This window comes from Rattus rattus, chromosome 3 (assembly GCF_011064425.1).
Source record: "Rattus rattus isolate New Zealand chromosome 3, Rrattus_CSIRO_v1, whole genome shotgun sequence".
NCBI lineage: Eukaryota > Metazoa > Chordata > Mammalia > Rodentia > Muridae > Rattus > Rattus rattus.
In genome coordinates, this window is record NC_046156.1 from 8,842,377 (window position 1) to 8,863,899 (window position 21,523).

At 44.7% G+C, this 21,523-nt stretch overlaps 1 protein-coding gene across 1 annotated transcript in view; it reads right to left on the reverse strand.

The window, feature by feature from the left end:
• Nucleotides 1-705: 705 nt before the first annotated feature.
• The window catches only part of Pigk (phosphatidylinositol glycan anchor biosynthesis class K), an 82,472-nt gene continuing 61,654 nt past the window's right edge, over nucleotides 706-21,523 (reverse strand). The window contains exon 11 of the mRNA XM_032897133.1: nucleotides 706-1,156. Coding sequence (XP_032753024.1) covers nucleotides 1,040-1,156 — 117 coding nt within the window. The 3' untranslated portion in view covers nucleotides 706-1,039. The remainder of the gene's footprint in view (nucleotides 1,157-21,523) is intronic.

Below are 21,523 nucleotides of genomic sequence, written 5' to 3' on the forward strand. Positions count from 1 at the left end.
AGCCGCTGCTCTAAGGGCGCTACTGCAGAAGAAGCTTCCTTTTCCTTTTTTCAATTTATTGATCCTTTGTGAGTTTCATGGCATGCACCTCAGTCCCGCTCATGCAATTTATGGGATGTCCTCCGGGACAGCACACATCCAACTGTGGGCACTCTGTGTCTTTCAGGACAAAAACTGAAGAGATACAATCAGTTCTAGAAATTCATAGGATGCTTAAAAATAAAAAATAGTAGGGCCTGTTCCTCTGAGCAGTTAACCCTGGGAATTCTCAGAGGCACTACTTCCCCGGACAGACGCTACCAAAGCCCTGCTGCCATCTTCCAGTGCAGTTAAACTGCACAATTCCACGAATGACTCAGAGTCGTTAGTGCATTGCAGAGCAAGCCGCAGGGAACTCTGGGAACAAGGTGAGGGTCCATCAGAGCTGTCACGCGAACTCCACACACTATGTAATGCACTCCATGGTTCTTTGTTGCCCAGGCTGACCTTCGACCCCCAGGGCTCAAAGACTTTCCTCCACCTCCTGATCAGCCTGGACTGCAGGCAAGTGTGTCCAAGTCAGGCTCCAGTGTATTCCTGAAGGCTATCCAAGGCAGGGGAAAGGCTCAGAATGCATGGTAAACACGGAAAGATTATGAAATGGCACAATCTCTATGATTGGGAACATATGTACATAAATAAAAAGACCAAGAACACACACAAAACTATTAAAGTAACCTCCTTTAGTGGGAGTTCCCCCGTTATAACTCTTACTTTTACAATGAGAGGAGGATAAAAGAATTAAGCAATATGCTCCAGTGACATTGCCTCTGGTTTCTATAACTCACACACACAAACACAATGAAAGACACATTCTGTGGCCAATAAACAAGTATGTTAACAATACTAAGTTAAAAAGAGTCAAAAGTTCATTAAAATTCAACTTTCCTAATTTTCTTCCCAAATTTACATAAAAGTAACATCTTTAAAAACATATAAAAACCTAAGTTTTATCCACGGCTGCAGTCTTCCATTCATTCTTCTCCAAACATCCTTGAGACTAAAAGATGAACTTCATGTGCTTGATGCCGTAGGTCTTAAAGAAGACCATGATGATGAGCGCCCACAGCCCCAGGATGAAGCCTCCAGGAGGGTGCCAGTCCTTCAGCTTCGGCTTCTGCAAAACAAGGATAACATGGCCACCTTAGAGCTGAAGAATCCAGCAGCAGATAATGTAGGCACCAACACGAAAGTCAGCATTTAGTGGCAGTGTATAAGAGGGTGTGGCCCGGTTGAACACACTTGGACAGCAACAGTGGAAAGACTTCAAATGAGATAAATATCCTGGTAAGTGAAGCTCCTTCCCGCAGAGGGGCTGCCTGGCACCAGAATAACCACCTCCCCTCCTTCAACTCACTCAGCAGGGGCAGAGTCCTGCCACTGTTTATCTCCTCATTAATTTAGTTTTATATGTCTCGTCTTTTCTATTAAATTGGAAGCACTCACAGAGCACACTAATTAGAGGTTGAGGACATGATACAAACCCCACTCCAACAGCAGCAACCACCTGTCTGGATGCAGGCAACCGTGGTTGTGTCTTCCCTTCACAGAGGAGGCCCTTACCCTGGTGTACTTCCTTAAAATGCACTGACTGGGGAGATGCTGGCCCCCACAACTTTGGTTGTGTCTTCCCTTCACAGAGGAGGCCCTAAGGAGGTACTTCCTTAAAATGCACTGACTGGGGAGATGCTGGCCCCCACAACTTTGGTTGTGTCTTCCCTTCACAGAGGAGGCCCTAAGGAGGTACTTCCTTAAAATGCACTGACTGGGGAGATGCTGGCCCCTACAACCTTGGTTGTGTCTTCCCTTCACAGAAGAGACCCTTACCCTGGTGTACTTCCTTAAAACGCACTAACTAGGGAGATGCTGGCCCCCACAACCTTAGTTGTGTCTTCCCTTCACAGAAGAGACCCTTACCCTGGTGTACTTCCTTAAAACGCACTAACTAGGGAGATGCTGGCCCCCACAACCTTAGTTGTGTCTTCCCTTCACAGAAGAGACCCTTACCCTGGTGTACTTCCTTAAAACACACTGACTAGGGAGATGCTGGGCCCCAACACTGTTTCAGGCTGAAACGCTGTTTTCTCTGAGTTCTCAAAAGCTAGCTCCTCCTTGAACGGCTTGTGCTATCCACCCTGGCAGTTGCCTTTACCGCTCATCTCCACGCCAGCCTGCGAGGTCCAAGCCTGTCTGAGTCCACAGCTGAGTATCTTTTTTTTTCTCTGAGCTGAGGACCGAACCCAGGGCCTCTAGCAAGCACTCTACCACTGAGCTAAATCCCCATATCTCGTGTGCCTTTGTCTAGAGTCCACTGCACACCTCTTCTCCAACACACCCACAGTCCACATCTGAGTATCCTGGGAAGACCATTCTTCCACTTTGCTGTGTCTTCATTAGCTGCATTACGGACAGCTCTGTAACTGGGGTGTGAGCCTACTATGTCTTTATGTGTCAACTTATTGTAGTTTTGACCAGGATGGTAACACTTGCAAAATGAGATTCAACTTCTATTAGTTCAAAATTAATTTATTAAACTAAAATGACAAAAGCCTTAGTAATTAATTTGGATAGTAATAAACACCACAGTCAGAGACAGCAAGACCAGCTAACACCAGATGGTGAGAGGCAAGGGCAAGAACCTAAGCAACAAAAACCAAGACCACTTGGCATCGTCAGAGCCCAGTTCTCCCACCACAGCAAGTCCTGGATTCTCTAATATACTGGAAAAGCAAGATTCTGATTTAAAATTGACATCTCATGATGATGACAGAGGACTTTAAGAAGGGCATAAATAACTCCCTTAAAGAAATACAGGAGAACACAGGTAAACAGGCAGAAATCTTTAAAGATGAAACACAAAAATCCCTTAAAGAATTACAGGAAAACACAACTAAACATGTGAAGGAACTGTGGAAATAGAAACAATAAAGAAATCACAAAGGGAGACATACCTGGAGAGAGAAAACCTAAGAAAAAGATCAGGAGTCATAGATGCAAGCATTACGAACAGAATACAAGAGATTGAAGAGGCAGAAGATACCATAGAACACACTGACACAATGGTCAAAGAAAATTCAAAAAGCTCCTATCCCAAAACATCCAGGAAATCCAGGACATGATGAGAAGACAAAACCTAAGGATAATAGGTAGAGAAGAGAGAGATTCCCAACTTAAAGGACCAGTAAATACCTTCAACATTATTATAGAAGAAAACTTCCCTAACCTAAAGAAAGAGATGCCCATGAACATACAAGAAGTCTACAGAACTCCAAATACATTAGACAGAAAAGAAATTCCTCCCATCACATAATAGTCAAAACACCAACTACACAAAACAAAGAACATTAAAAGCAGTAAGGGAAAAATGTCAAGTAACATATAAAGTCAGACCTATCAGAATTACATAAGACTACTCAACAGAAACTATGAAAGTCAGAAGATGCTGGGCAGATGTCATATAGACCCTAAGAGAACACAAATGCCAGCCCAGGCCACTATATCCAGCAAAACTCTCAATTAACATAGATGGAGAAACCAAGCTATTCCATGACAAAACCAAATTTACACAATATCTTTCCACAAATCCAGCCCTACGAAGGATAATAGATGGAAAACTCCGACACAAGGAGGGAAACTACACCCTAGAAAAAGCAAGAAAGTAATCTTTCAACTAACCCAAAAGAAGAGAGACACACAAACATAACCCACCTCTAACAACAAAAATAACAGGAAGCAACAATCACTATTCCTTAATATCTCTTAACACTTGAATGGCCAAAAAGCACCTAAAGAAATGTTCAACATCCTTAGTCATCAGGGAAATGCAAATCAAAACAACCCTGAGATTTCACCTCATACCAGTGAGAATGGCTAAGATAAAAACTCAGGTGACAGCAGATGCTGGCGAGGATGTGGAGAAAGAGGAACACTCCTCCATTGTTGGTGGGATTGCAAACTTGTACAACCACTCTGGAAATCAGTCTGGCAGTTCCTCAGGAAACTGGATATAGTATACCTGAGGACCCAGCTATAACTCTCCTGGGCATACACTCAAAAGATGCCCCAACATACAACAAGGACACGTGCTCCACTATGTTCATAGCAGCCTTATTTATAATAGCCAGAAGCTGGAAAGAACCCAGATGCCCTTCAACAGAGGAATGGATACAGAAAGTGTGGTACATTTATATAATGGGGTACTATTCAGCTATCAAAAACAATAACTTCATGAAATTCTTAGGCAAATGGATGGAACTGGAAAATATCCTGAGTGAGGTAACCCAATCACAAAAGTATACACATGGTATGCACTCACTGATAAGTGGAAATGAGGCAAAGAGCTTGGAATACCCATAGGAAGATCAAGGAGTGGATGTTTCAGTCCTTCTTAGAAGAGGGAACAAAATAATCAAGGGAAGTAGAGGGTGGGAGGGACTTAGGAGGAACAGAGGAGGGGGAGGGGAAAGAGGGGCAGAACCAGGTATGGAAGAAGGAGGAGATGGACCGAGGGTCAGGACAGTGAACAGAGGCGTTCAGCAGTGGGGGATGGGGAACTGGGTGTAGCAACCAGAAAGTCCCAGATGCCAGGAAAGCAAGAGCCTCCCAGGACCCCTCGAGATGACATCAGCTGAAATACCGCACAAAGGGGAGGGAGAACCTGTAGAGACCACATCCAGAGGTTTGGCATGGCTCCCTGGTTGAGGGATGGAGCCACCCACCCATTTCCAAAATTTTAACCCAGAATTGCTCCTGTCTAAAGGAAATACAGGGACAAAGAGTGGAGCAGAGACTGAAGGAGAGGCCGTCCAGAGGCTGCCCCACCCATGCAGACACCAAACCCAGACACTATTGCTGATGCCAAGAAGTGCTTGCTGGCAGGAGCCTGATACAGCTGTCTCCTGAGAGGCTCTGCCAGATCCTGACCAATATAAATATGGATTCTCGAAGCCAACCATCAGACTGATCACAGGGACCCCACTGGAGGAGTTAGGGGAAGGGCTGAAGGAGCTGAAGGGGCCTTATCTGGCATCAGTGGGAGGGGAGGCCCTTGGTCCTGTGAAGGCTTGATGCCCCAGTGTAGAGGAAGGCTAGGGTGGTGAGGCGGGAGTGGGTCGGTGAGTGAGGGAGCACCCTCACTGAAGCAGGGTAAGGGATGGGGGATTTGTAGACGGGAAACCGGGAAAGGGGGATACCATTTGAAATGTAAATAAATAAAATATCCAATTTTTGAAAAAAATTAAAGGCGATTTTCCTAGTTACTTCCCACTAAAGGTATGCAATTGGACATTGAGTTGTAGAAGCCTAACATGAACACACGCAAACGCACACACAAACATGAGCACATACACACATGTGTGCACATGTCTGTACCTGCACATACTTACACACACAGATTCTTAGATGGATCTGATCTTTTTTTATAATGATGGTGGTGACAAAGGTCCCTGCCCTCTAGTGTCATATGAAACTTTAAGTACAACAGGTCTCAGGCCATTCAAAGCTTAGAATTCTTTAAAACTGTGGTCTCTTTACTATGGAAAATTAATTTTAGTCAAAAGTAGAGACTAATTACTACAAAGCAGTACGTTAAACCTAGGTGATCTCGGTGCCACAGGAAAGCTAACTTGTGACTAAGCATGACTAAGCGTGCCATGTTCCTTCGACACCAGTCAAATACTTGCTAAGGCCCGTGGAAGCCCTAGCAAGGCTAAGTACAGTATTCTCCTCCGCACCCCAGAGCAGGTCCAGCTCCCGGTAGAGGAGAACACCTCACACAACTGTGGGTGAACTGGAGCCTGGGCTAAGAGCTAGTTGGGACGATAAGAGTTCTGGTTTTCCCTCAGCAGGAGCTGATGACTCTCATGACGTTTGAAAGCACACGCAGGTGCATGCACACGTTACTCTCCTAGGAAAATAAAACAATTATTGTCGAAACTCGCCACTAGGGGAAGCTCAGTGGGGGCCAGCAGGACCCAGAGAATTGCCCTATACATCAAATTACAGCTTTGTTGCTGAAAGGGTTCAGGAGGTGTTTACAGTCCACAGTTAAGTTCCCCATAAGATTAGAGAAGTAACACATGGTCAATAGCAAACTATTTCTATAGCTGGAGAAGCTACTTTCCAGTGAGAGGCCTTCCCTGGCCTTTAATTTACCATTAAATCTGAAGCTGCAAGACCAGAGACCAGAGAGAGTTGCCGAAGCTGAGTCACGAGGAAGCAGCATCTTTGGAGGTCGGCATCATTTCTCCAGACTCAAAACTAACCCAGCCCTGATCCTTCAGCCCCTGGACAAGGGCACCAGAGAGGACCAGAGCTGCAGTTCCCAGGAGGGAGTTTTGGAAGTGACTCAGAAGATGAAGCATGTGTGCACACACGTGTGTGTATGTGTGTGTGTGTGCGCTCACTCGTACAAGAATCACAAAATACAGTATAAATCTACAAAAGCAGCAAACCTCAGCTTTCAAACACCAACATTTGCAGTGAACTTTTTTTTTAATTTATAATGCATTTAGTATATCTGCTTGATAAAAAGTGGAAAATCCATTAAATGTCCTTTGGACTGAGCTAAAATTGCTAGGCTTTTCTGCACCCTCACCGAAACCTGTACAAAGGCACAAAACTCAACACATATCCTACCCAAATGTAGTTAACTTCTTCATGAACCCCAGACTGGCTGTGAGTCTCAAATGTCAGGCCTATGAAGGGTTAGAGGGCCCAGTTTGCAAACTGCTACACCCTATGCTAATGCCTGCTAACAGGTCTGAGAAGGATGTGGAAGTCTGCTCTCTTTCTGCCTGCTATTTACAGTGGTGAGATGGATCTATGAGGCAGCCCAAGTTGTCCAGTGCATCCCAAACTCCCCAGTGGCATGCCTTGCCATATTTCCACTTACACACAATCCCCCAGAACCCATGGACACTGCAGAGGGCACTGAAAACAGTTCACTGCGCCCTGGAATATTCAGACATGAATACTTTATCTAGACAGAGGGACAGACATCACCCAGGAGAAGTACAGAAGCAGCCTCATCAGTAGTGCATGTTAAGAACTGTGGTTTCCTTATGCATTTCATCTTCTTTAAGGAGCCCAAACCGGGTGTAAGTAGAAAGGCAACATGTGACCCTGGGTAGTCTCACTGCTGCCTGCAGATCCTGGAACAGTAGAAACAGCGCGGATATAAGAAGACATTCACACGCAAGGGCAGAGAAACACCCACACTCTGCTGAGGCCCAGACTGTCTACAGCGAGGTGGAAGTGGAGACAGAAGCTCCAACAGGAAGCTCGTGGTCTAGCTAAGCTGTGTTACCCATGCAGCAGCAGAAACACCAGAACAAGGTAGAAAGTCAGAGTAGACCTGGAAAGTTGTCCTCTGAGCTCAATGTATGTGCAGAAGCGCCTGCCCCCCACCCCCAATAATAATAAATAAAACAAGATAAAGGAAAGCTTTAAAGGAAACTATGAGATGCCTCCTGAGGATACAGGGAAGGAACATGTAAGTGAAATTTAATAAGGAACCACGATGCAATTTAAGGGATTAATATACAGTATAAATTTTATATAAAAATAAAAATATACTAGAAAATGTAAGAATTAGCGACAACAATGGTGATCACCTGTGGGTCATACCCAGGGGTCTATGACCCTTTCACAGGAGTTGCCTAAGGCCATCAGAAAAACACAGATATTTACAATGAATAACATTAGCAAATTAGGTAGAAACAAAACTCACTTTATCGTTAGGAGGTCACAGCATTAGGAAGGTTAAGAATCACTGCTCTTAAAAGAAAAAACAAAAACAGCAAAAAAACAAAACAAAACGAAACAAAGACAACAAACAGCCTGAGGTTAAAAGAAAGCCAGCGGCCCAGCCCCAGCAGACAGCAGTTTCCTCACGCCCAGGCAGGCTAGGGAGGGATGCTGCACACCTCTGGATCCTGCACTCCCAGCAAGTGTAGGCTTCACAGCAGGTCCCATAAGCAGGTGGTGTCCTGGGGAGGCAGGTCAGGGGTCTGTGCCCAGTATGCATAAGGAAGGCCTTAGACTTGGGTATCATGCTGGGGGCGGGGAGATGTTTCTACATCTCTGCTCCTGGAAGTGGCTGATTTAGGAACTGCTTTTGGGTAAAGGAATGTGTAACCCAAGTGTAACCTCGGGAGCCTTTGTGTCTGTTCTGTCTCAGACGCCTGCTCCCATCACGAGAAACCTCAAGTTTCTGGAAGAAAAGTGGAGAACAAATCTTTCCAGCCACTGTACAGCCAGACCACTTCACTCACCACAGACACACTAGGGAGAGCAAAGGAAACACCCAGCTACACTCAGCCCAAACTGCCAAGCTGAAACACTATCCACTCAACAAATGATCAACAGAGGTTTTAAGTCGCTACTTTTGGAATGATTTATTATACATCACTGCCATGAAATACAAACACTGAGGTGAAAGGAACTTAAAGTCATAAGGGGCTCGCACAGATCACTTGTGGCTCAGATTTCAACAAGGAACTGAAGGCCTGAGGGAAGTGACTGGCCCTGCGCCACCATGAACTCTGCTGGATCAGTGAGTCCTGTCCCACTGCCCTGTGTTTCCTTCCCACTCTCCAGTCCCAGTATCTGCTCTGCTGTCTGCTGGGGACCCTTTCCAAGACTTCTCCATGGCCATCAGAAGACAAGGGGACCTGTTAGCGACAGTCAGATGCTGCCCCCTGCTGGACAAAGAAACCCCTCCCACCTCTGATTTGGACCCTGACTAAAATGACAGTGTGGTTAATCAGATGATTAGGACGACTGTTCCCACTGGCACTTCCATTTTGACAGAACACCACAGTTTTTCCTTCCCGTGGATTTCACTTTTATTGATGAAAATACCTATTGTTAAAGTTTTATTAATATCACTCTGTTCTCACTGGCCAAGCCAGACACAACTCCTGGGGGAAGTAAACTTTCATTTGAAACTTTTATACATATAACAAAGTATATACTTACCTTGAGAAGAGCTTATGCTTGAAATAAACACTCTTTTTAAAATCAGTAGCCATCAATCATGTCAGTAGAAGAATAGATGTTTTTCTTTTCTTTATAATAGCAATTTAAAAACATAAGACAAGTAGGGATGCCTATAGCATGAGATGTCAGGTAAACAATTATATTAGTTTACAGAGAGGGATAAGCTCTGAAGAAAAAAAAAGGATAATGCTAGCCAATATTGAGGCACTGGTGCAAAACCAGAAAGATGAGCATAAGAGACAAGAAAAGGCAACCACAACTACTGTGTGGGTAAGATGGGCGTCAGGATGGGGAGCAGGTGGCTATGACCTAGATACACTGTATCCACGCATGACGTTACAAATGTTAATGGCTTACAACAATAAGGGGTTATTATAGGTCCCTCCCCTCATCTGGGAGACAGGTCCTAGACCATATATCTGAGGCCACAGGTAGGTCCTCCCCCATCTGAGAGACAGGTAGGTCCTCCCCCATCTGAGAGACAGGTAGGTCCTCCCCCATCTGAGAGACAGGTAGTTGGAGCTGGCTTGTGATACAAGCATTCTGAACACAGACTTGAATTTATAAATGGCACAGTAAAGATTACTAATATTAATATAATTGTTATAATGACCTCCTACAGGAGATATATGAATATAAAAGAAAGACTGACAGATGCTAGACCTCTCTGAAGTCAATGGGAAGAAGTACTGTGTCCATTCTCAACACTGGGTGAGTCAAAGTCAGCTGTGCTTTAACTCAGCCCTGGAAACACCAAAGTACACTTTCTATTACTGAAAGTCAGCTATACATACAGAGGGTGAAAGGGGTAAACTGGGATGCACACAGGGAAATGATTTGTAAGTCCAAATGCAGTGAATGAAAACAAGAATGCAAAGGAGTAGAATGGGAATGAATTTCTGAAATACCTGCACGTTACCAAGTATATAAATAAGCTTAAAAGGGAAATCAATAGGAAAATGGAACAGAAGAAAAGATTAGGCTCAGGAGGCTTCCCCCACAGTCACAAGGTGCAGGCAGGGCTTATCAATAAAGGAGATGGGGATCAAAGCTCTCACAAATCTATAAAGGGCTAATTCACCTTCCCTGTCATAAAAACAGTATGCAAATGTTTTGCTCCTTAAAAACTAAACTAGTAAATGTTAATTAGCAAGGTCAGCTTCAGTTTTAGGTCTTTAAAGTGTTTTTTTTTTCCCCTCTAGGAACCATAGTAAAGGAACTCAGAAGTGTTGACAAAGGTTCCCACAATTTCCAGTCTCACCCCCTCCTCAGTGGACCTCAGAAATAACATAGGCAGTCGGTGCCATGTAGTACACGGCCACCAACACGCCTGTAAAGAGTTTTAATGATTTAAGAGATTCATATCCCACAATAAGGAAGTTAAAACAATATGAAAATTTTGAATATGAAATGTGGCTTAGAATTCTACAGCAAAATACGTAAAGGGGAGAAATATACTACTTCTGCTTCTCTGGAAGTGGACACTGCTCATCTCTGACTGAGCCGCACTTTTGAAGAAGTCTACGCACAGTGCATAGGAGTGTAAGGAGGGGCCTCGGGAGAGTGCACAGAAGAAACTGTGCACAGGCTGGAGAGGGCTCAGCACTAACACACATGTCCTGCAGATGTGAGGCCTGGAGTGTGGAGCGCATAATCCCACGTGATGCTGGGTGTGCCTCCTATACTCCAGGCTCTGAAGGCACAGACTGGCATCCTCAGAGCAGGCCAGTTAGCTAGTCTTGCCATAAATGTTCTGGATTTCACAGAGATACCTGCCTTATATATAAGGTAGACAAGTGATGGTGGATGCTTCCTGACATCAGGCTTGAATCTCCACATGCATGAAAACACATGTGCATGTACATGCACACACATACACAAACATACACACATGAAAAGTAAAGCGAACAGGGCTACTTAGGCGCAGCTTCACGTTCTCTTCCCATTGGAGGAATGGCCCACACAAGATGCTACTCAAGTAATTCCAGTACTGCTGCAGCAGCGTGACTCAAGCGAGTGCACCTTCCATGTGTCCCTACAGCCATGCGACAGACCAGTAGAGAGTTGCGGCTTCTGTGGTACAGCTGTACTTAAAGCAAGCTCATATTAAAAAGGATTTTATAATTTCATTGTCTCCATTAGAGCATTTCCTGAACCGACTGATGGTGTACAGTCAAGGCACTCTACAGGCTGCTGTTAAATACACTCTTATTTCACCTCATAGAAACATTTGCACTACGAAGGTGAAGGCTTACATGAAACCAGTGTGTCAGGAACCAACACTCAGAAGCTCAAGGGCTACCAATTATCAAAATGTCTAATACTTCAAGTGAAGGGCTGGGTAGCTAAGCAACGCTACGCTCAGAGCTGTTCACTCCCCCTTTCACGTTGTGAGAAATTACCACATAACTTCAAAACACTTAGGGTACAGAACTAAGTATTAAACTTATGTAAAGACGAAACAGGGTTTTCGAAATTATACATATTTATTGCTAAGCAAAGAGAAAATTACCAAAATTTCACCAAGATTCTTTTCTAAGAATAATGAGAGTTAATTATACTATACTCTAGAGAAACAAAATTATAAAACAATCTACCAAGGTTACAGTTAACACTACTTCAGAAAATAATTGGTTTCCACTATATATTTAATATAGTTCATTAGAATTTTCAACGTATCTATATCCTTTACATAAAACCTAACTTATACTCTTAGTATGTATGAGTGTTCTGCCTGCATGTATCTCTGCAGACCATGTACATGCAGTGCCCACAGGGCTGGCACATGCAGTGCCCACAGGGCTGGCAGAGGTCATTGGATTCCCTTGGGACTGAACCTGCAGACTTCTGCAAGTTACCGTGTGGGTAGTAGGAATTCAACCAGGGTCCTCTGGAAAGGCAGCCTGTGCTCTTATCTCTGAGACATTTCCCCAGCCCCCATGACTTCACAGGGAAACCATGGTAGGTAGACTCTTAAGATGACCCCACGATTCCCACTCCAAGAACAACTGCTTGTAGGGCAGGCATGGGGCCTGTGATAGGCTCCTGTGGGCAGCTGTATTACAGTGTAAAGGAGGAGGATTCTGAGAAGACACCGATGGTCTCTAACAACAGGAAGGTCACTGGAATGCAGTGAAAGTATCAGGGAGAGACATCAGAGATGGAGACATGTTAGAATCACCCAGACTGATTCCTGGGTGTTAAGAATCAGAGCCACGTTTCAGAACAGACAGAGAGCAGGGAGCAGCAGGAAGGGCAGGCAGCCTCCAGACTCCAGGCAAGGCCTGGATTCTGCATCATGGAGAACTATCCAGTGAGCGTGAGAGATGGCCCAGGGCCTCGGACACATCACTGGTCGCCATCCTGACTGAAGCTTCTGAGACATGAGCAGAAGACTCGGTTGATCAGACTCTGGGAAAATGTGAAGTATTGAGGACTTTAAATCACTGTTTGTTATAAAGCAATACAAAACTAATGAACACATTTGGAGAAAAATGTATTGATAAGAAGTAAAATTATCAAATATTTGTTCTCTGAGACAATAATTCATAGTGATTACCCTTCGTTTTAAAAATATACATAAAAATAAAATAAAGTACTCCACTAAGATTCTGTCTTCTCCATACCTGTGTATCCTACAAGACCTTGCTCAACCACCATATCCAAGTGTTTCAGTGTTCTGTGTGGAGACACCATGACCGTGCCAACTCTTAGAAAGGAGAGCGTCTGATTGGGGTGGCTGGCAGTTTCAGAGGGTGAGCCCATTACACTCCTGGTGGGGAGCATGCTGGCACACAGGCAGACTGGGCAGCTAGGGTTCTACATCCAGAGCCACAGGCAGTAGGAGGAGAGAGTGACACTGGGTCTGGCTAAGATTGTGAAATCCCAAAGCCCAAACCCAGTGACACACTTCCTTCAACAAGGTCACACCTACTCCAAGGCCACACCTCCTAATTCCTTCCCCAAAGTGCCATCCTGATGACCCAGCATTCAAATATATGAGTCTGTGAAGTGGGCCCTTCTTATTCACACCGCCCCCCAAGTGCAACAAAGCTGTCCAGGAAGAAGGGTTTAGCGAATGAATAGGAACCTTAAAACACATACTTTAAACTGAGTGTAAAGGAAAACATCTGAGGAGAGAAACAGATATGCAAATGCAACCCAGGCAAGATACTCTGAAGTTAAAAGTGTGGAACTGTGGCCAGGGAGGTAGCAGTGCCTAGCTCGAGCCGCACTCCCTGGGAACCCACAGGTCACTCCAGACAGGGAAGCAGATCAGTGTCCTGCTTAGCCATAATCAGAGAAGCTTCCTCCTGCAGCAGGCGGGAACAAACACAGAGACGAAAGCCAGACAACATGCAGAGTGAGAGACGTTAGAACATTCAGGCCTATGGGACGTCTCCAGCAGGTCCCTCCACTCAGGGATCAGGGAACCCACAGAACAGGACGTAGAAAGGGTGAGCACAAGAGGAAATGTACAACACTCCCAAAACAGGACTCTTGAAATCCACATGACTGACATGAGCGTACACACTGAGGCGGCATGCACAGGCCTGCATGGGCCTGCATGGGCCTGCATAAGGTGGGACTCCAGAGCTTAAATCAGATATGTGTGCCCATCCCTATCCCAGAAAGTAATCTCCAGCTGACAGCCACTGAAATGAAAATGGCGTCTTCTCCAAGGGTCTTCCCTGGAGAAACGACCCCCTCTGTAGGGCGGGCAGGCTGCATGCCTGGCAGCCGATGGCTAACAGAAGATGAACTCAACTCATCTTAGGAGGGCCCTCGTCTTACAGTGTCAGCCAGGGCTCTCCCTGCTTGTTGTTGTCTTTAATCTTTTTTATCTTGTTTTATTTATGTACCTCTTCTTCCCTCTTTTTAGCACACAAGTCCTTTGCATGCAGATAGATAGATAGATAGATAGATAGATAGATAGATAGATAGATAAATAGATAGAAGATAGATAGATAGATAGATAGATAGATAGATAGATAAATAGATAGAAGATAGATAGATAGATAGATAGATAGATAGAAGATAGATAGAATGAATGGAAGAATGGATAGATAGATGATAGATAGATACACACACACATTCTCATGATGATAGATAGATACATAGATAGATATAGATAGATAGATAGATAGATAGATAGATAGATAGATAGATAGATAGAAGATAGATAGTAGATAGATAGAAGATAGATAGATAGATAGATAGATAGATAGATAGATAGATAGATAGATAGATAGATAGATAGATAGATAGATAGATAGACAGATAGACAGACAGACAGACAGACAGACAAGTTTGGTGCTAGATGGAGTCTCTGAGTGTTCAAATGAGTGGATCTTTGTTTCCTATGCCTTCTCGGGTTCATTTCCTTCTCTTTCGTCTTTGTTGGTTTTGTCCAGTTCAGATGTGTTAGGCTTTGTTTATCTTGTTATATTTAATTTTATATTATTATTATCCCACAGAAACCTGTTTGTTAATGAGAGGCAAAAAAGGGGTGGACTGGGATGGGGAGAGGTGGGGGGGAGTGTAATCAGTATCTGCTGTAAGTAAAAAAAACCTGTGTTCAATAAAAGAAAAATAACCCACTCTCCCAGATGCTAAAGCTAATCTTTTGTCTATGAAAAAAAGTGCCTGACACGCTTTAAGTTTTTGAGAAAAACAAAAACCAAAAAGACTTACTCCTTCAGCAGAGTGGACAGAGTTCATACATGAGTTTGCATTTTGGTTGGTTGCTGCCTGTAGCTTACTTTCACAGGAACTGACAATTTCTTGGTAAAAGACTACATATAGATTGCATTCACAAAGTACACATACCTCAAAGCACATTGTAGATAATAAATACACACAAATTTGCTGTTTGAAAAAGACCTATGAAATGAGAAGACAGTGGACATAATTAGCAAAATTAGAAGACGGTGTACTTGGGAGGGGTGACTCAGAGTAAGAGAGGAACACATAGCCTTCCCAACACAGCACAGTCTGGGGCGAGCGAGGAGGGAGCCTTCAGGCTGAGTAAGAACACTGCTAAGAGCCTAGCTCAGAGACAGGACACCATCACACTTGTACACCTCATTCCCAGGTATAGAGGAAAAGATCTAAAATAATGGCTGACAAAATTTCATACCTGTGCACACAATACCAAGCAAACAGAGAAAACCACTCAAAGGGATATGGGGATCAAATGATGTAAACCAGGGACAGACACTGAGAAGCAGCAGGGTGGGCACACTCCAGCCATGATGTACCCTGGTCTGTGACCAAGTCCCACTGGATCCCAGCCAAGAAAGACATCGTTAGAGTGCAGAAAAGTAAAGGAAAGCTAGCACCTTGGACTCTAGGTAAAAAAGGAGAGAAGAGAGCCCCAGGGCCAAGCTGTGGGAAGTCAGCATCACAGACCCACTGCAGGGACAGTGGGAAAGGAGCTCTTCAGGCACAGAAGGGACATCTGGGTAGGGTGGGCTCACACAAGTGGAAGGAGGGAGGTGAGACGGGTGACCAAATAACATCTCCCTTGTTTTAAATATCTGAGTATACAGTCAACTATTTAAAGGCAAAAGGAGCTCAGAATGGCACAAAGAAGGAGGAGCTGGGGACAGTCTTCCTACGGCATGCGTGAACAGAGCACCATTTAAGGAGAGCGTGCGGTGGGGGGCATGGAAAAGTGGTGACATGCTTGCCTTGCCAGTGCATCAACCTGCAGCCAAGCTCCAGAGTCCAGGTCACACCTGTACCTGCAACCTCAGCACCAGGAGGGAGGCAGAGACAGGAGGAGTCACAGGGCTCATGGGTCGGCCAGCCGAGCCTAACTGCCAGAGGTTTAGGTAAATGCAAAAGCCTGTCTCAGAAGAGGCAGCCGACAGCTTATTACCTGAAGATGACATCTGAGGAGGTCACCCCCCTACAGACACACACGCGCGCACGCACACACACGCACACACACACACACACACACAAGAAAATAAATAAACAGACTGTGATGAAGTCTAGGCCAGGAGTAAGTCTCAGGACAATGATGACTGACAAAGCATAAGTGGAATTCTGCAGATTATGCAATCTAAAACATTGTGCAGAAGCAAGAGGGAGAACCAAGAGCAAACAGGGCAAATGGAGAACACACAACATAAGGCGGGCTCTAAACACTCAGACGAAAAGGCAGAGACTACCTCAGTGAATAAACGCATGAACCGCAATAGTGTTCACGTAAGATAAGACACGGGCTCTGAGACAGAGGAGCTGACAAGTGAGTGCACGGGACTGCACGTTCTCTTCAAGCATCCTACGAGACGAATGTGGCCACGCCCAGTATAGCGATCGGATACATACAGAGCTCTGATCTGATAAGCGTGGTCTGCGCACCTACCACACCCCAGGCATTGCTCAGATGCCCAGGGCAACCCCAGGGAGGGACAGACAGTGCAGTGGGACAGACCAGCAGTGAACAGTGATGTGCAAACACACCCGCAGGCAGAAGTTAAGTCTTAGAGTCCCGGAGAGAAGGTGATGCTGCTTCCTTTCCAAAGGCTTTTGGCTCTGCAGCAAGAAGGGGTTAAAAGAATATGATACTTAAATTCCCCGAAGTCTGCTCCCTCCTACTTTACTCTGTTCTCTAGCATTTTGACTGTTTTCTGCCAGTCATAATGGGCCGGCTAAGGCTGGCGGAGGATCTTCCAGTATCTGGCCGGTTCCTTGGTGATTCTTAGAGCCTCTCACTGTGACCCACACTATAGCCTAGCAGTAAAATTCTCTGTTAAAAGAGGGAAAGACAGTCAGCGTAGTCCAGACCAGTATTGTTGGGTATCAGGAATGTGCTAGGTGCTCTCTCTCTATTGTCTTGTACCAGTTCTCAATTCCTATTAATGTCATTTTACAGATAAAAAGACTAGAGACAAATCACCGGACGTGACGAAATGATCAAGAGCACACTTTCACTTGCACCTTGTCCTGGCCCATCCCAAGGCCATACGAGCACAACAGTAACGCTTCCTTTAGAAGAGACCGCCTGGGAGCTGAGGGCGGGGAGCCCTTCACATAGCTGCACGTGGGACAGGGTCTGGTTTGGACTCGGGTGCTGCAGCTAACATGAGGGACAGGAAGTACAGCAGGCAGTTCCTGATGACGGACAAGACAGACTCTCAGCAAAGCCAGGAGGGAAGAGAAAGGAAGAGTGGGCTGTTTGAGGGGACGAGGGCACTCTGCCAGATGGATATGTCTTACTCCATCAAGCAAACCAGTGTGGGAGGCGGCCTAAGAGCCAAGGAGAGAAGGGGTCTTAACAGACTAGGCCAACTCCCAGGGAGGGAGCTGGAGGAGATGTGAAAATCAGCGTGGACTATGGTCCACCTTAGGACTTCAAAGCAGGAAGAAATTTTCTCACATTGGTAAAAACAAAGTCAATTACCTAAAGTACCCCAACTCATCCCCCTCCCCCACCCCTGCCAAAAGAACTTTATGTGTATCAAAAGAAACCCAGCACACACCACAAGTGAACGAAGCTCGCTGAAGCCTGAGTGGTCGAGGAGTTATTCTAGACGTCGCTGTGCCAGCCAGCGTCTGCTACTCTCTTGTTTAAACACAGTTAAATTCCAACTTCTTGGTTTTAGGCAAAATTGTTCTAAGCTCCTCACTGCGGGCTTCCCGGGAGAATCCTCACCATCCTTTCAAGTTTTAATGTCTGAATCCTGGTGTGTTCTCTTCTGAGATACACCAGCCAAAGAACACATCACAAAACCCCCTTCTGTGCTTAAATGAAGCCATTCATGGAAGAAACAATTTAATTTAAGTCAAATTAATTTTTTGGAACTCTATTTGCTTGCATCAAAATACGATCACAGACTGAATGCCTTTTCAAATAAAGTTCAACAAAGCATTTTTAATAAAAGTAGTAACTGTTAGTCACAGCAGTCATTATGAAAGTGCTTAGCGTTTCTTTGCAATAAAAACAAACATTGGAATTATTTTCCCTACACTCACAATGATTCTTCCATGGGCCCAGATCTCTGTGACTATGCTCTTACACAGCCCTTCTTCTGCCAGCAGGAGCTGAGTACATAGGACAGGATGCACGGCAGATCGCAACTGTCTCTTGAAGCTGCACGCTCTGCCAGTTCTAGGACCTCAACGGCTGACACACTGTCCCGCTGCAGACTTTACAAGCTTCATGACAGTGCGTGGTGCTCACTGCCAGACAGAGAAAGGCACTCAGCACCCACCCTATTCACTTATAATCACCACGCATCTCTAGCAATCGCATAGATGTGTATATTCCATACGATTGAGACATCTATGGGTGCACCTTAAACCACGCCCACCAGGTACATGCTGTTAAACAGCAACATGGGCTTCATTTATGTTAATAAACTTGGAGTACTGCAAAGTTTAAAAAGGTGCACACACAAAATGAGAAAATCAAAAACTGATATATAAAGCATCTTGAATGTAAAGCAAAATGACCCTCAAATAAGTAAATGGACAGACAGACCAACAGACCGACCGACCGACATACAGACAGACAGGGCTTCTCTAAAATTTACCAGAAATTATAATCAGAGGTAGCTGGTAAAAGAGTGGCGTAGTGACCCACACTGTGGCTGGCAGAGGAAATGCAAGTCAACCCTGACTGTCACAGATCTGCAACTAAAGACACGGACCCTCCTCGCATAAGACAGGACTCTGTCATGTGACAAGGCCAGTGTCACCACAAACGAGAACTTCAGTTCTTATTAGGAAGCATGCTCATTCCAGCTCAGGTCAGTGAGGAGATGGAGAAACGCCCCAGCTACACTCCTTCATGTGCGGTAAGCCAGCAGCACTGCTGAGCAGAGTGAAGTAAGGGACCTGTACTGTATCTAAGGACTCGGGTCCTGCACACAAGTCCTCCCGACTGACTCAGTGCTCTCTTTCCCATACTTCAGGAACAGATTTAGGTGAACCTGGGGGCTGTCGAGTTCCTTGAGATGGGCAAGTGACAATGAAGGCAGCTGCTCAGAGCAGCAATGCTCTGCTCTACGGTCCTTTGGGTAACTATGGTAACCTGACATATCAGAGTGCAGATTAAACCTTTCCCCTGGAAACACAGGAGGGGAACCTGGTTCCCAGAGAGCATGGTCCCTGTGTTTGCTGGAGGTAGGATCTGTCTTTGCGCCAGTGCTGTTCACTTCATCACAGAAGCACACATCACTCACACGCACATCACTCACACGCTGAACCCTCCACCACAGCACACACGTGCCTCAGATACTAACAGCACTGGATTTCTCTAAGTGATGCATTTTTGTAAAATAAAACCCAGAAAAAAGAAAAAATCCTTCTATTTGGGATATTTATGATTACAGTGACTGTTAAAGAATCAAAAGTCAATTTCCAACCACCATCATGACTGTGCATGGTTTCTATTAATAAATGGAAATGGATACTAGAACATTTTAAAACGCCTTTACTGTATCTATAGGCATTTAAAATTATATTCTCTGAAAGGTGGCAAAAAGCTGCTGTGAAAGCCCTTTGTCTTGTGACTAAAATGACGGAGCCATTGTAGAAAGGGGTGAAGTAATGTGGCCCAGTAGCTAATATTCAAAGCAATGCACAGCGTCCCAGGGCTGATACTCAGCAGAGGTGTTTGTCTTCTCAAGGTGACAACCTCTCCATGTCTTGTGGAAGAAATGTGCATTGCTCTGGGTTTCCCTACTTTAATGTTTAGCTGCATAATCGCTAATTTTCGAATATCCAAGGTCCGCTCAGGCAAGTTAACACCCAGGATCTTTGCCACTCATCCTTCTGACCACCTGGATATCCCACTTAGCATGGGAGGGCACAGCAGTGGGACAGGCACCCTGCACCGAGCCATGGCGTCACACCTTAGACACTGTCTCTATGGTCAGCTTTATGGAAAAACAAGCTTTCAATCAGCTAGCACAGGAGTTACACCTGCTTATAAGTCACAGTCACCAAATTTTCTGAGGGAAGGAGTTCTGTGAAAGCAATTTTAAGTGTTGATAAGGAGAGAACATTGATTAGTAGTCAAGAATATTGACTCTGGAGCCACTTGACCCAGACCCAAATTCTCACTTTGACATTTATAAGACTTCAAGCAGATTAAAAGTGCCAGAGCTCCTGTTCATTTACATGTAAATGAAACTTCCTCAGTAGTACTATTTATCTTATGATGGCGATGAGGAGGAGGAGGAGGAGAGAAGGGGCAGCAGGAAGGGGAGGAGCAGGAGGAAGAACAGGAGCAGGAGGAAGAGCAGGAGGGGCAGGAGGAAGAGCAGGAGGAGAAACAGGATAGAGCAGGACCTCTATCTAGCATCCAGTCACCCAGGTCACCAGATAACAGACCCATTTCAGGCACATGTGTTCTGTTCATAAGGCCATCATCCTTCTTGCTTTTGTGCCATCTTTTATATCTAGGAAACACTGGGCCAAATACCTTAGTATGAGTAATTAACATGGGTCCTTAATACAACAGTAAAGGGCCTACCTCACTGCATGAAACCAAAGGACAATTCTCCTAACAGGAGGTCCACACATCCATTCAGCATGGACTTGTCATTTCTAGACTATTTTAACCCAAATGAAGCTTAAGACAAGGTTGCATTTGAGATAAATAGAAATTTCTAATTACAAAGATAATTCTCTCTTTGAAAGACTTCTGTGTCTGATTAATTTTCAAATCACTAATTATCATTATTTTATAATTAATAAGCTCTACATGGGGCTAATCAACTTTTTATGCTGACAAATTAAAGTGAAACGAACCTATTAATTGCCCAAAATGTTACCTAACTCATTTGTAAGCGATTTCATTTACAAGAAAAATTGCATTAACTTTCAATAAAAACACCATATTATATTATAAATTTGACATCTTATCTCAAAATCCATACTACCCTGTAAATAGTGGTTTGATTTTCAAACCAACATCTGTGAGGTAACTATGAAGTTTACTTATACACGAAAACTACCCATTTCTCTCCCTCCAATGTCCCAACGATAGATGGTACTTCTAAACAAAACATGTGACAATCTGAATAGGGACTATGGACACAAGAACGCGGAGTCACCAACCACTTTCTCTGAATCACTTTCCTGCTGTTTTTCCATAATGTCGGAGTGCTGTGGGCTAACAAATTCCTCACGAACTTGTGCTTCACAGAGCAATGCCCTCACCAGCAACTCCAATATCTATTTCCCAAATTACCGCTAAACACTTAGCACACAAAGGCCTCAGTTTGCTAGCCTCTTACAATACCACCACTGCTGGCTATGAAAGAAACCTGAATTCCACACGCAAGTAGGCAGCAAGGCCCTGTGTGGCCTTGGGAGGCCCCTGTACTCCTCAGTCAGTGGGGAAGAAGTCTGAAGCCAATAAGCGGTGGACATCAAGTGTGTTCTGTGTTACTTCGAGTTAGATCCAGCCTAACTAATCTTCAACAGAAGCACTCACAACACTGCCAACATTTAGGAAGAAGGT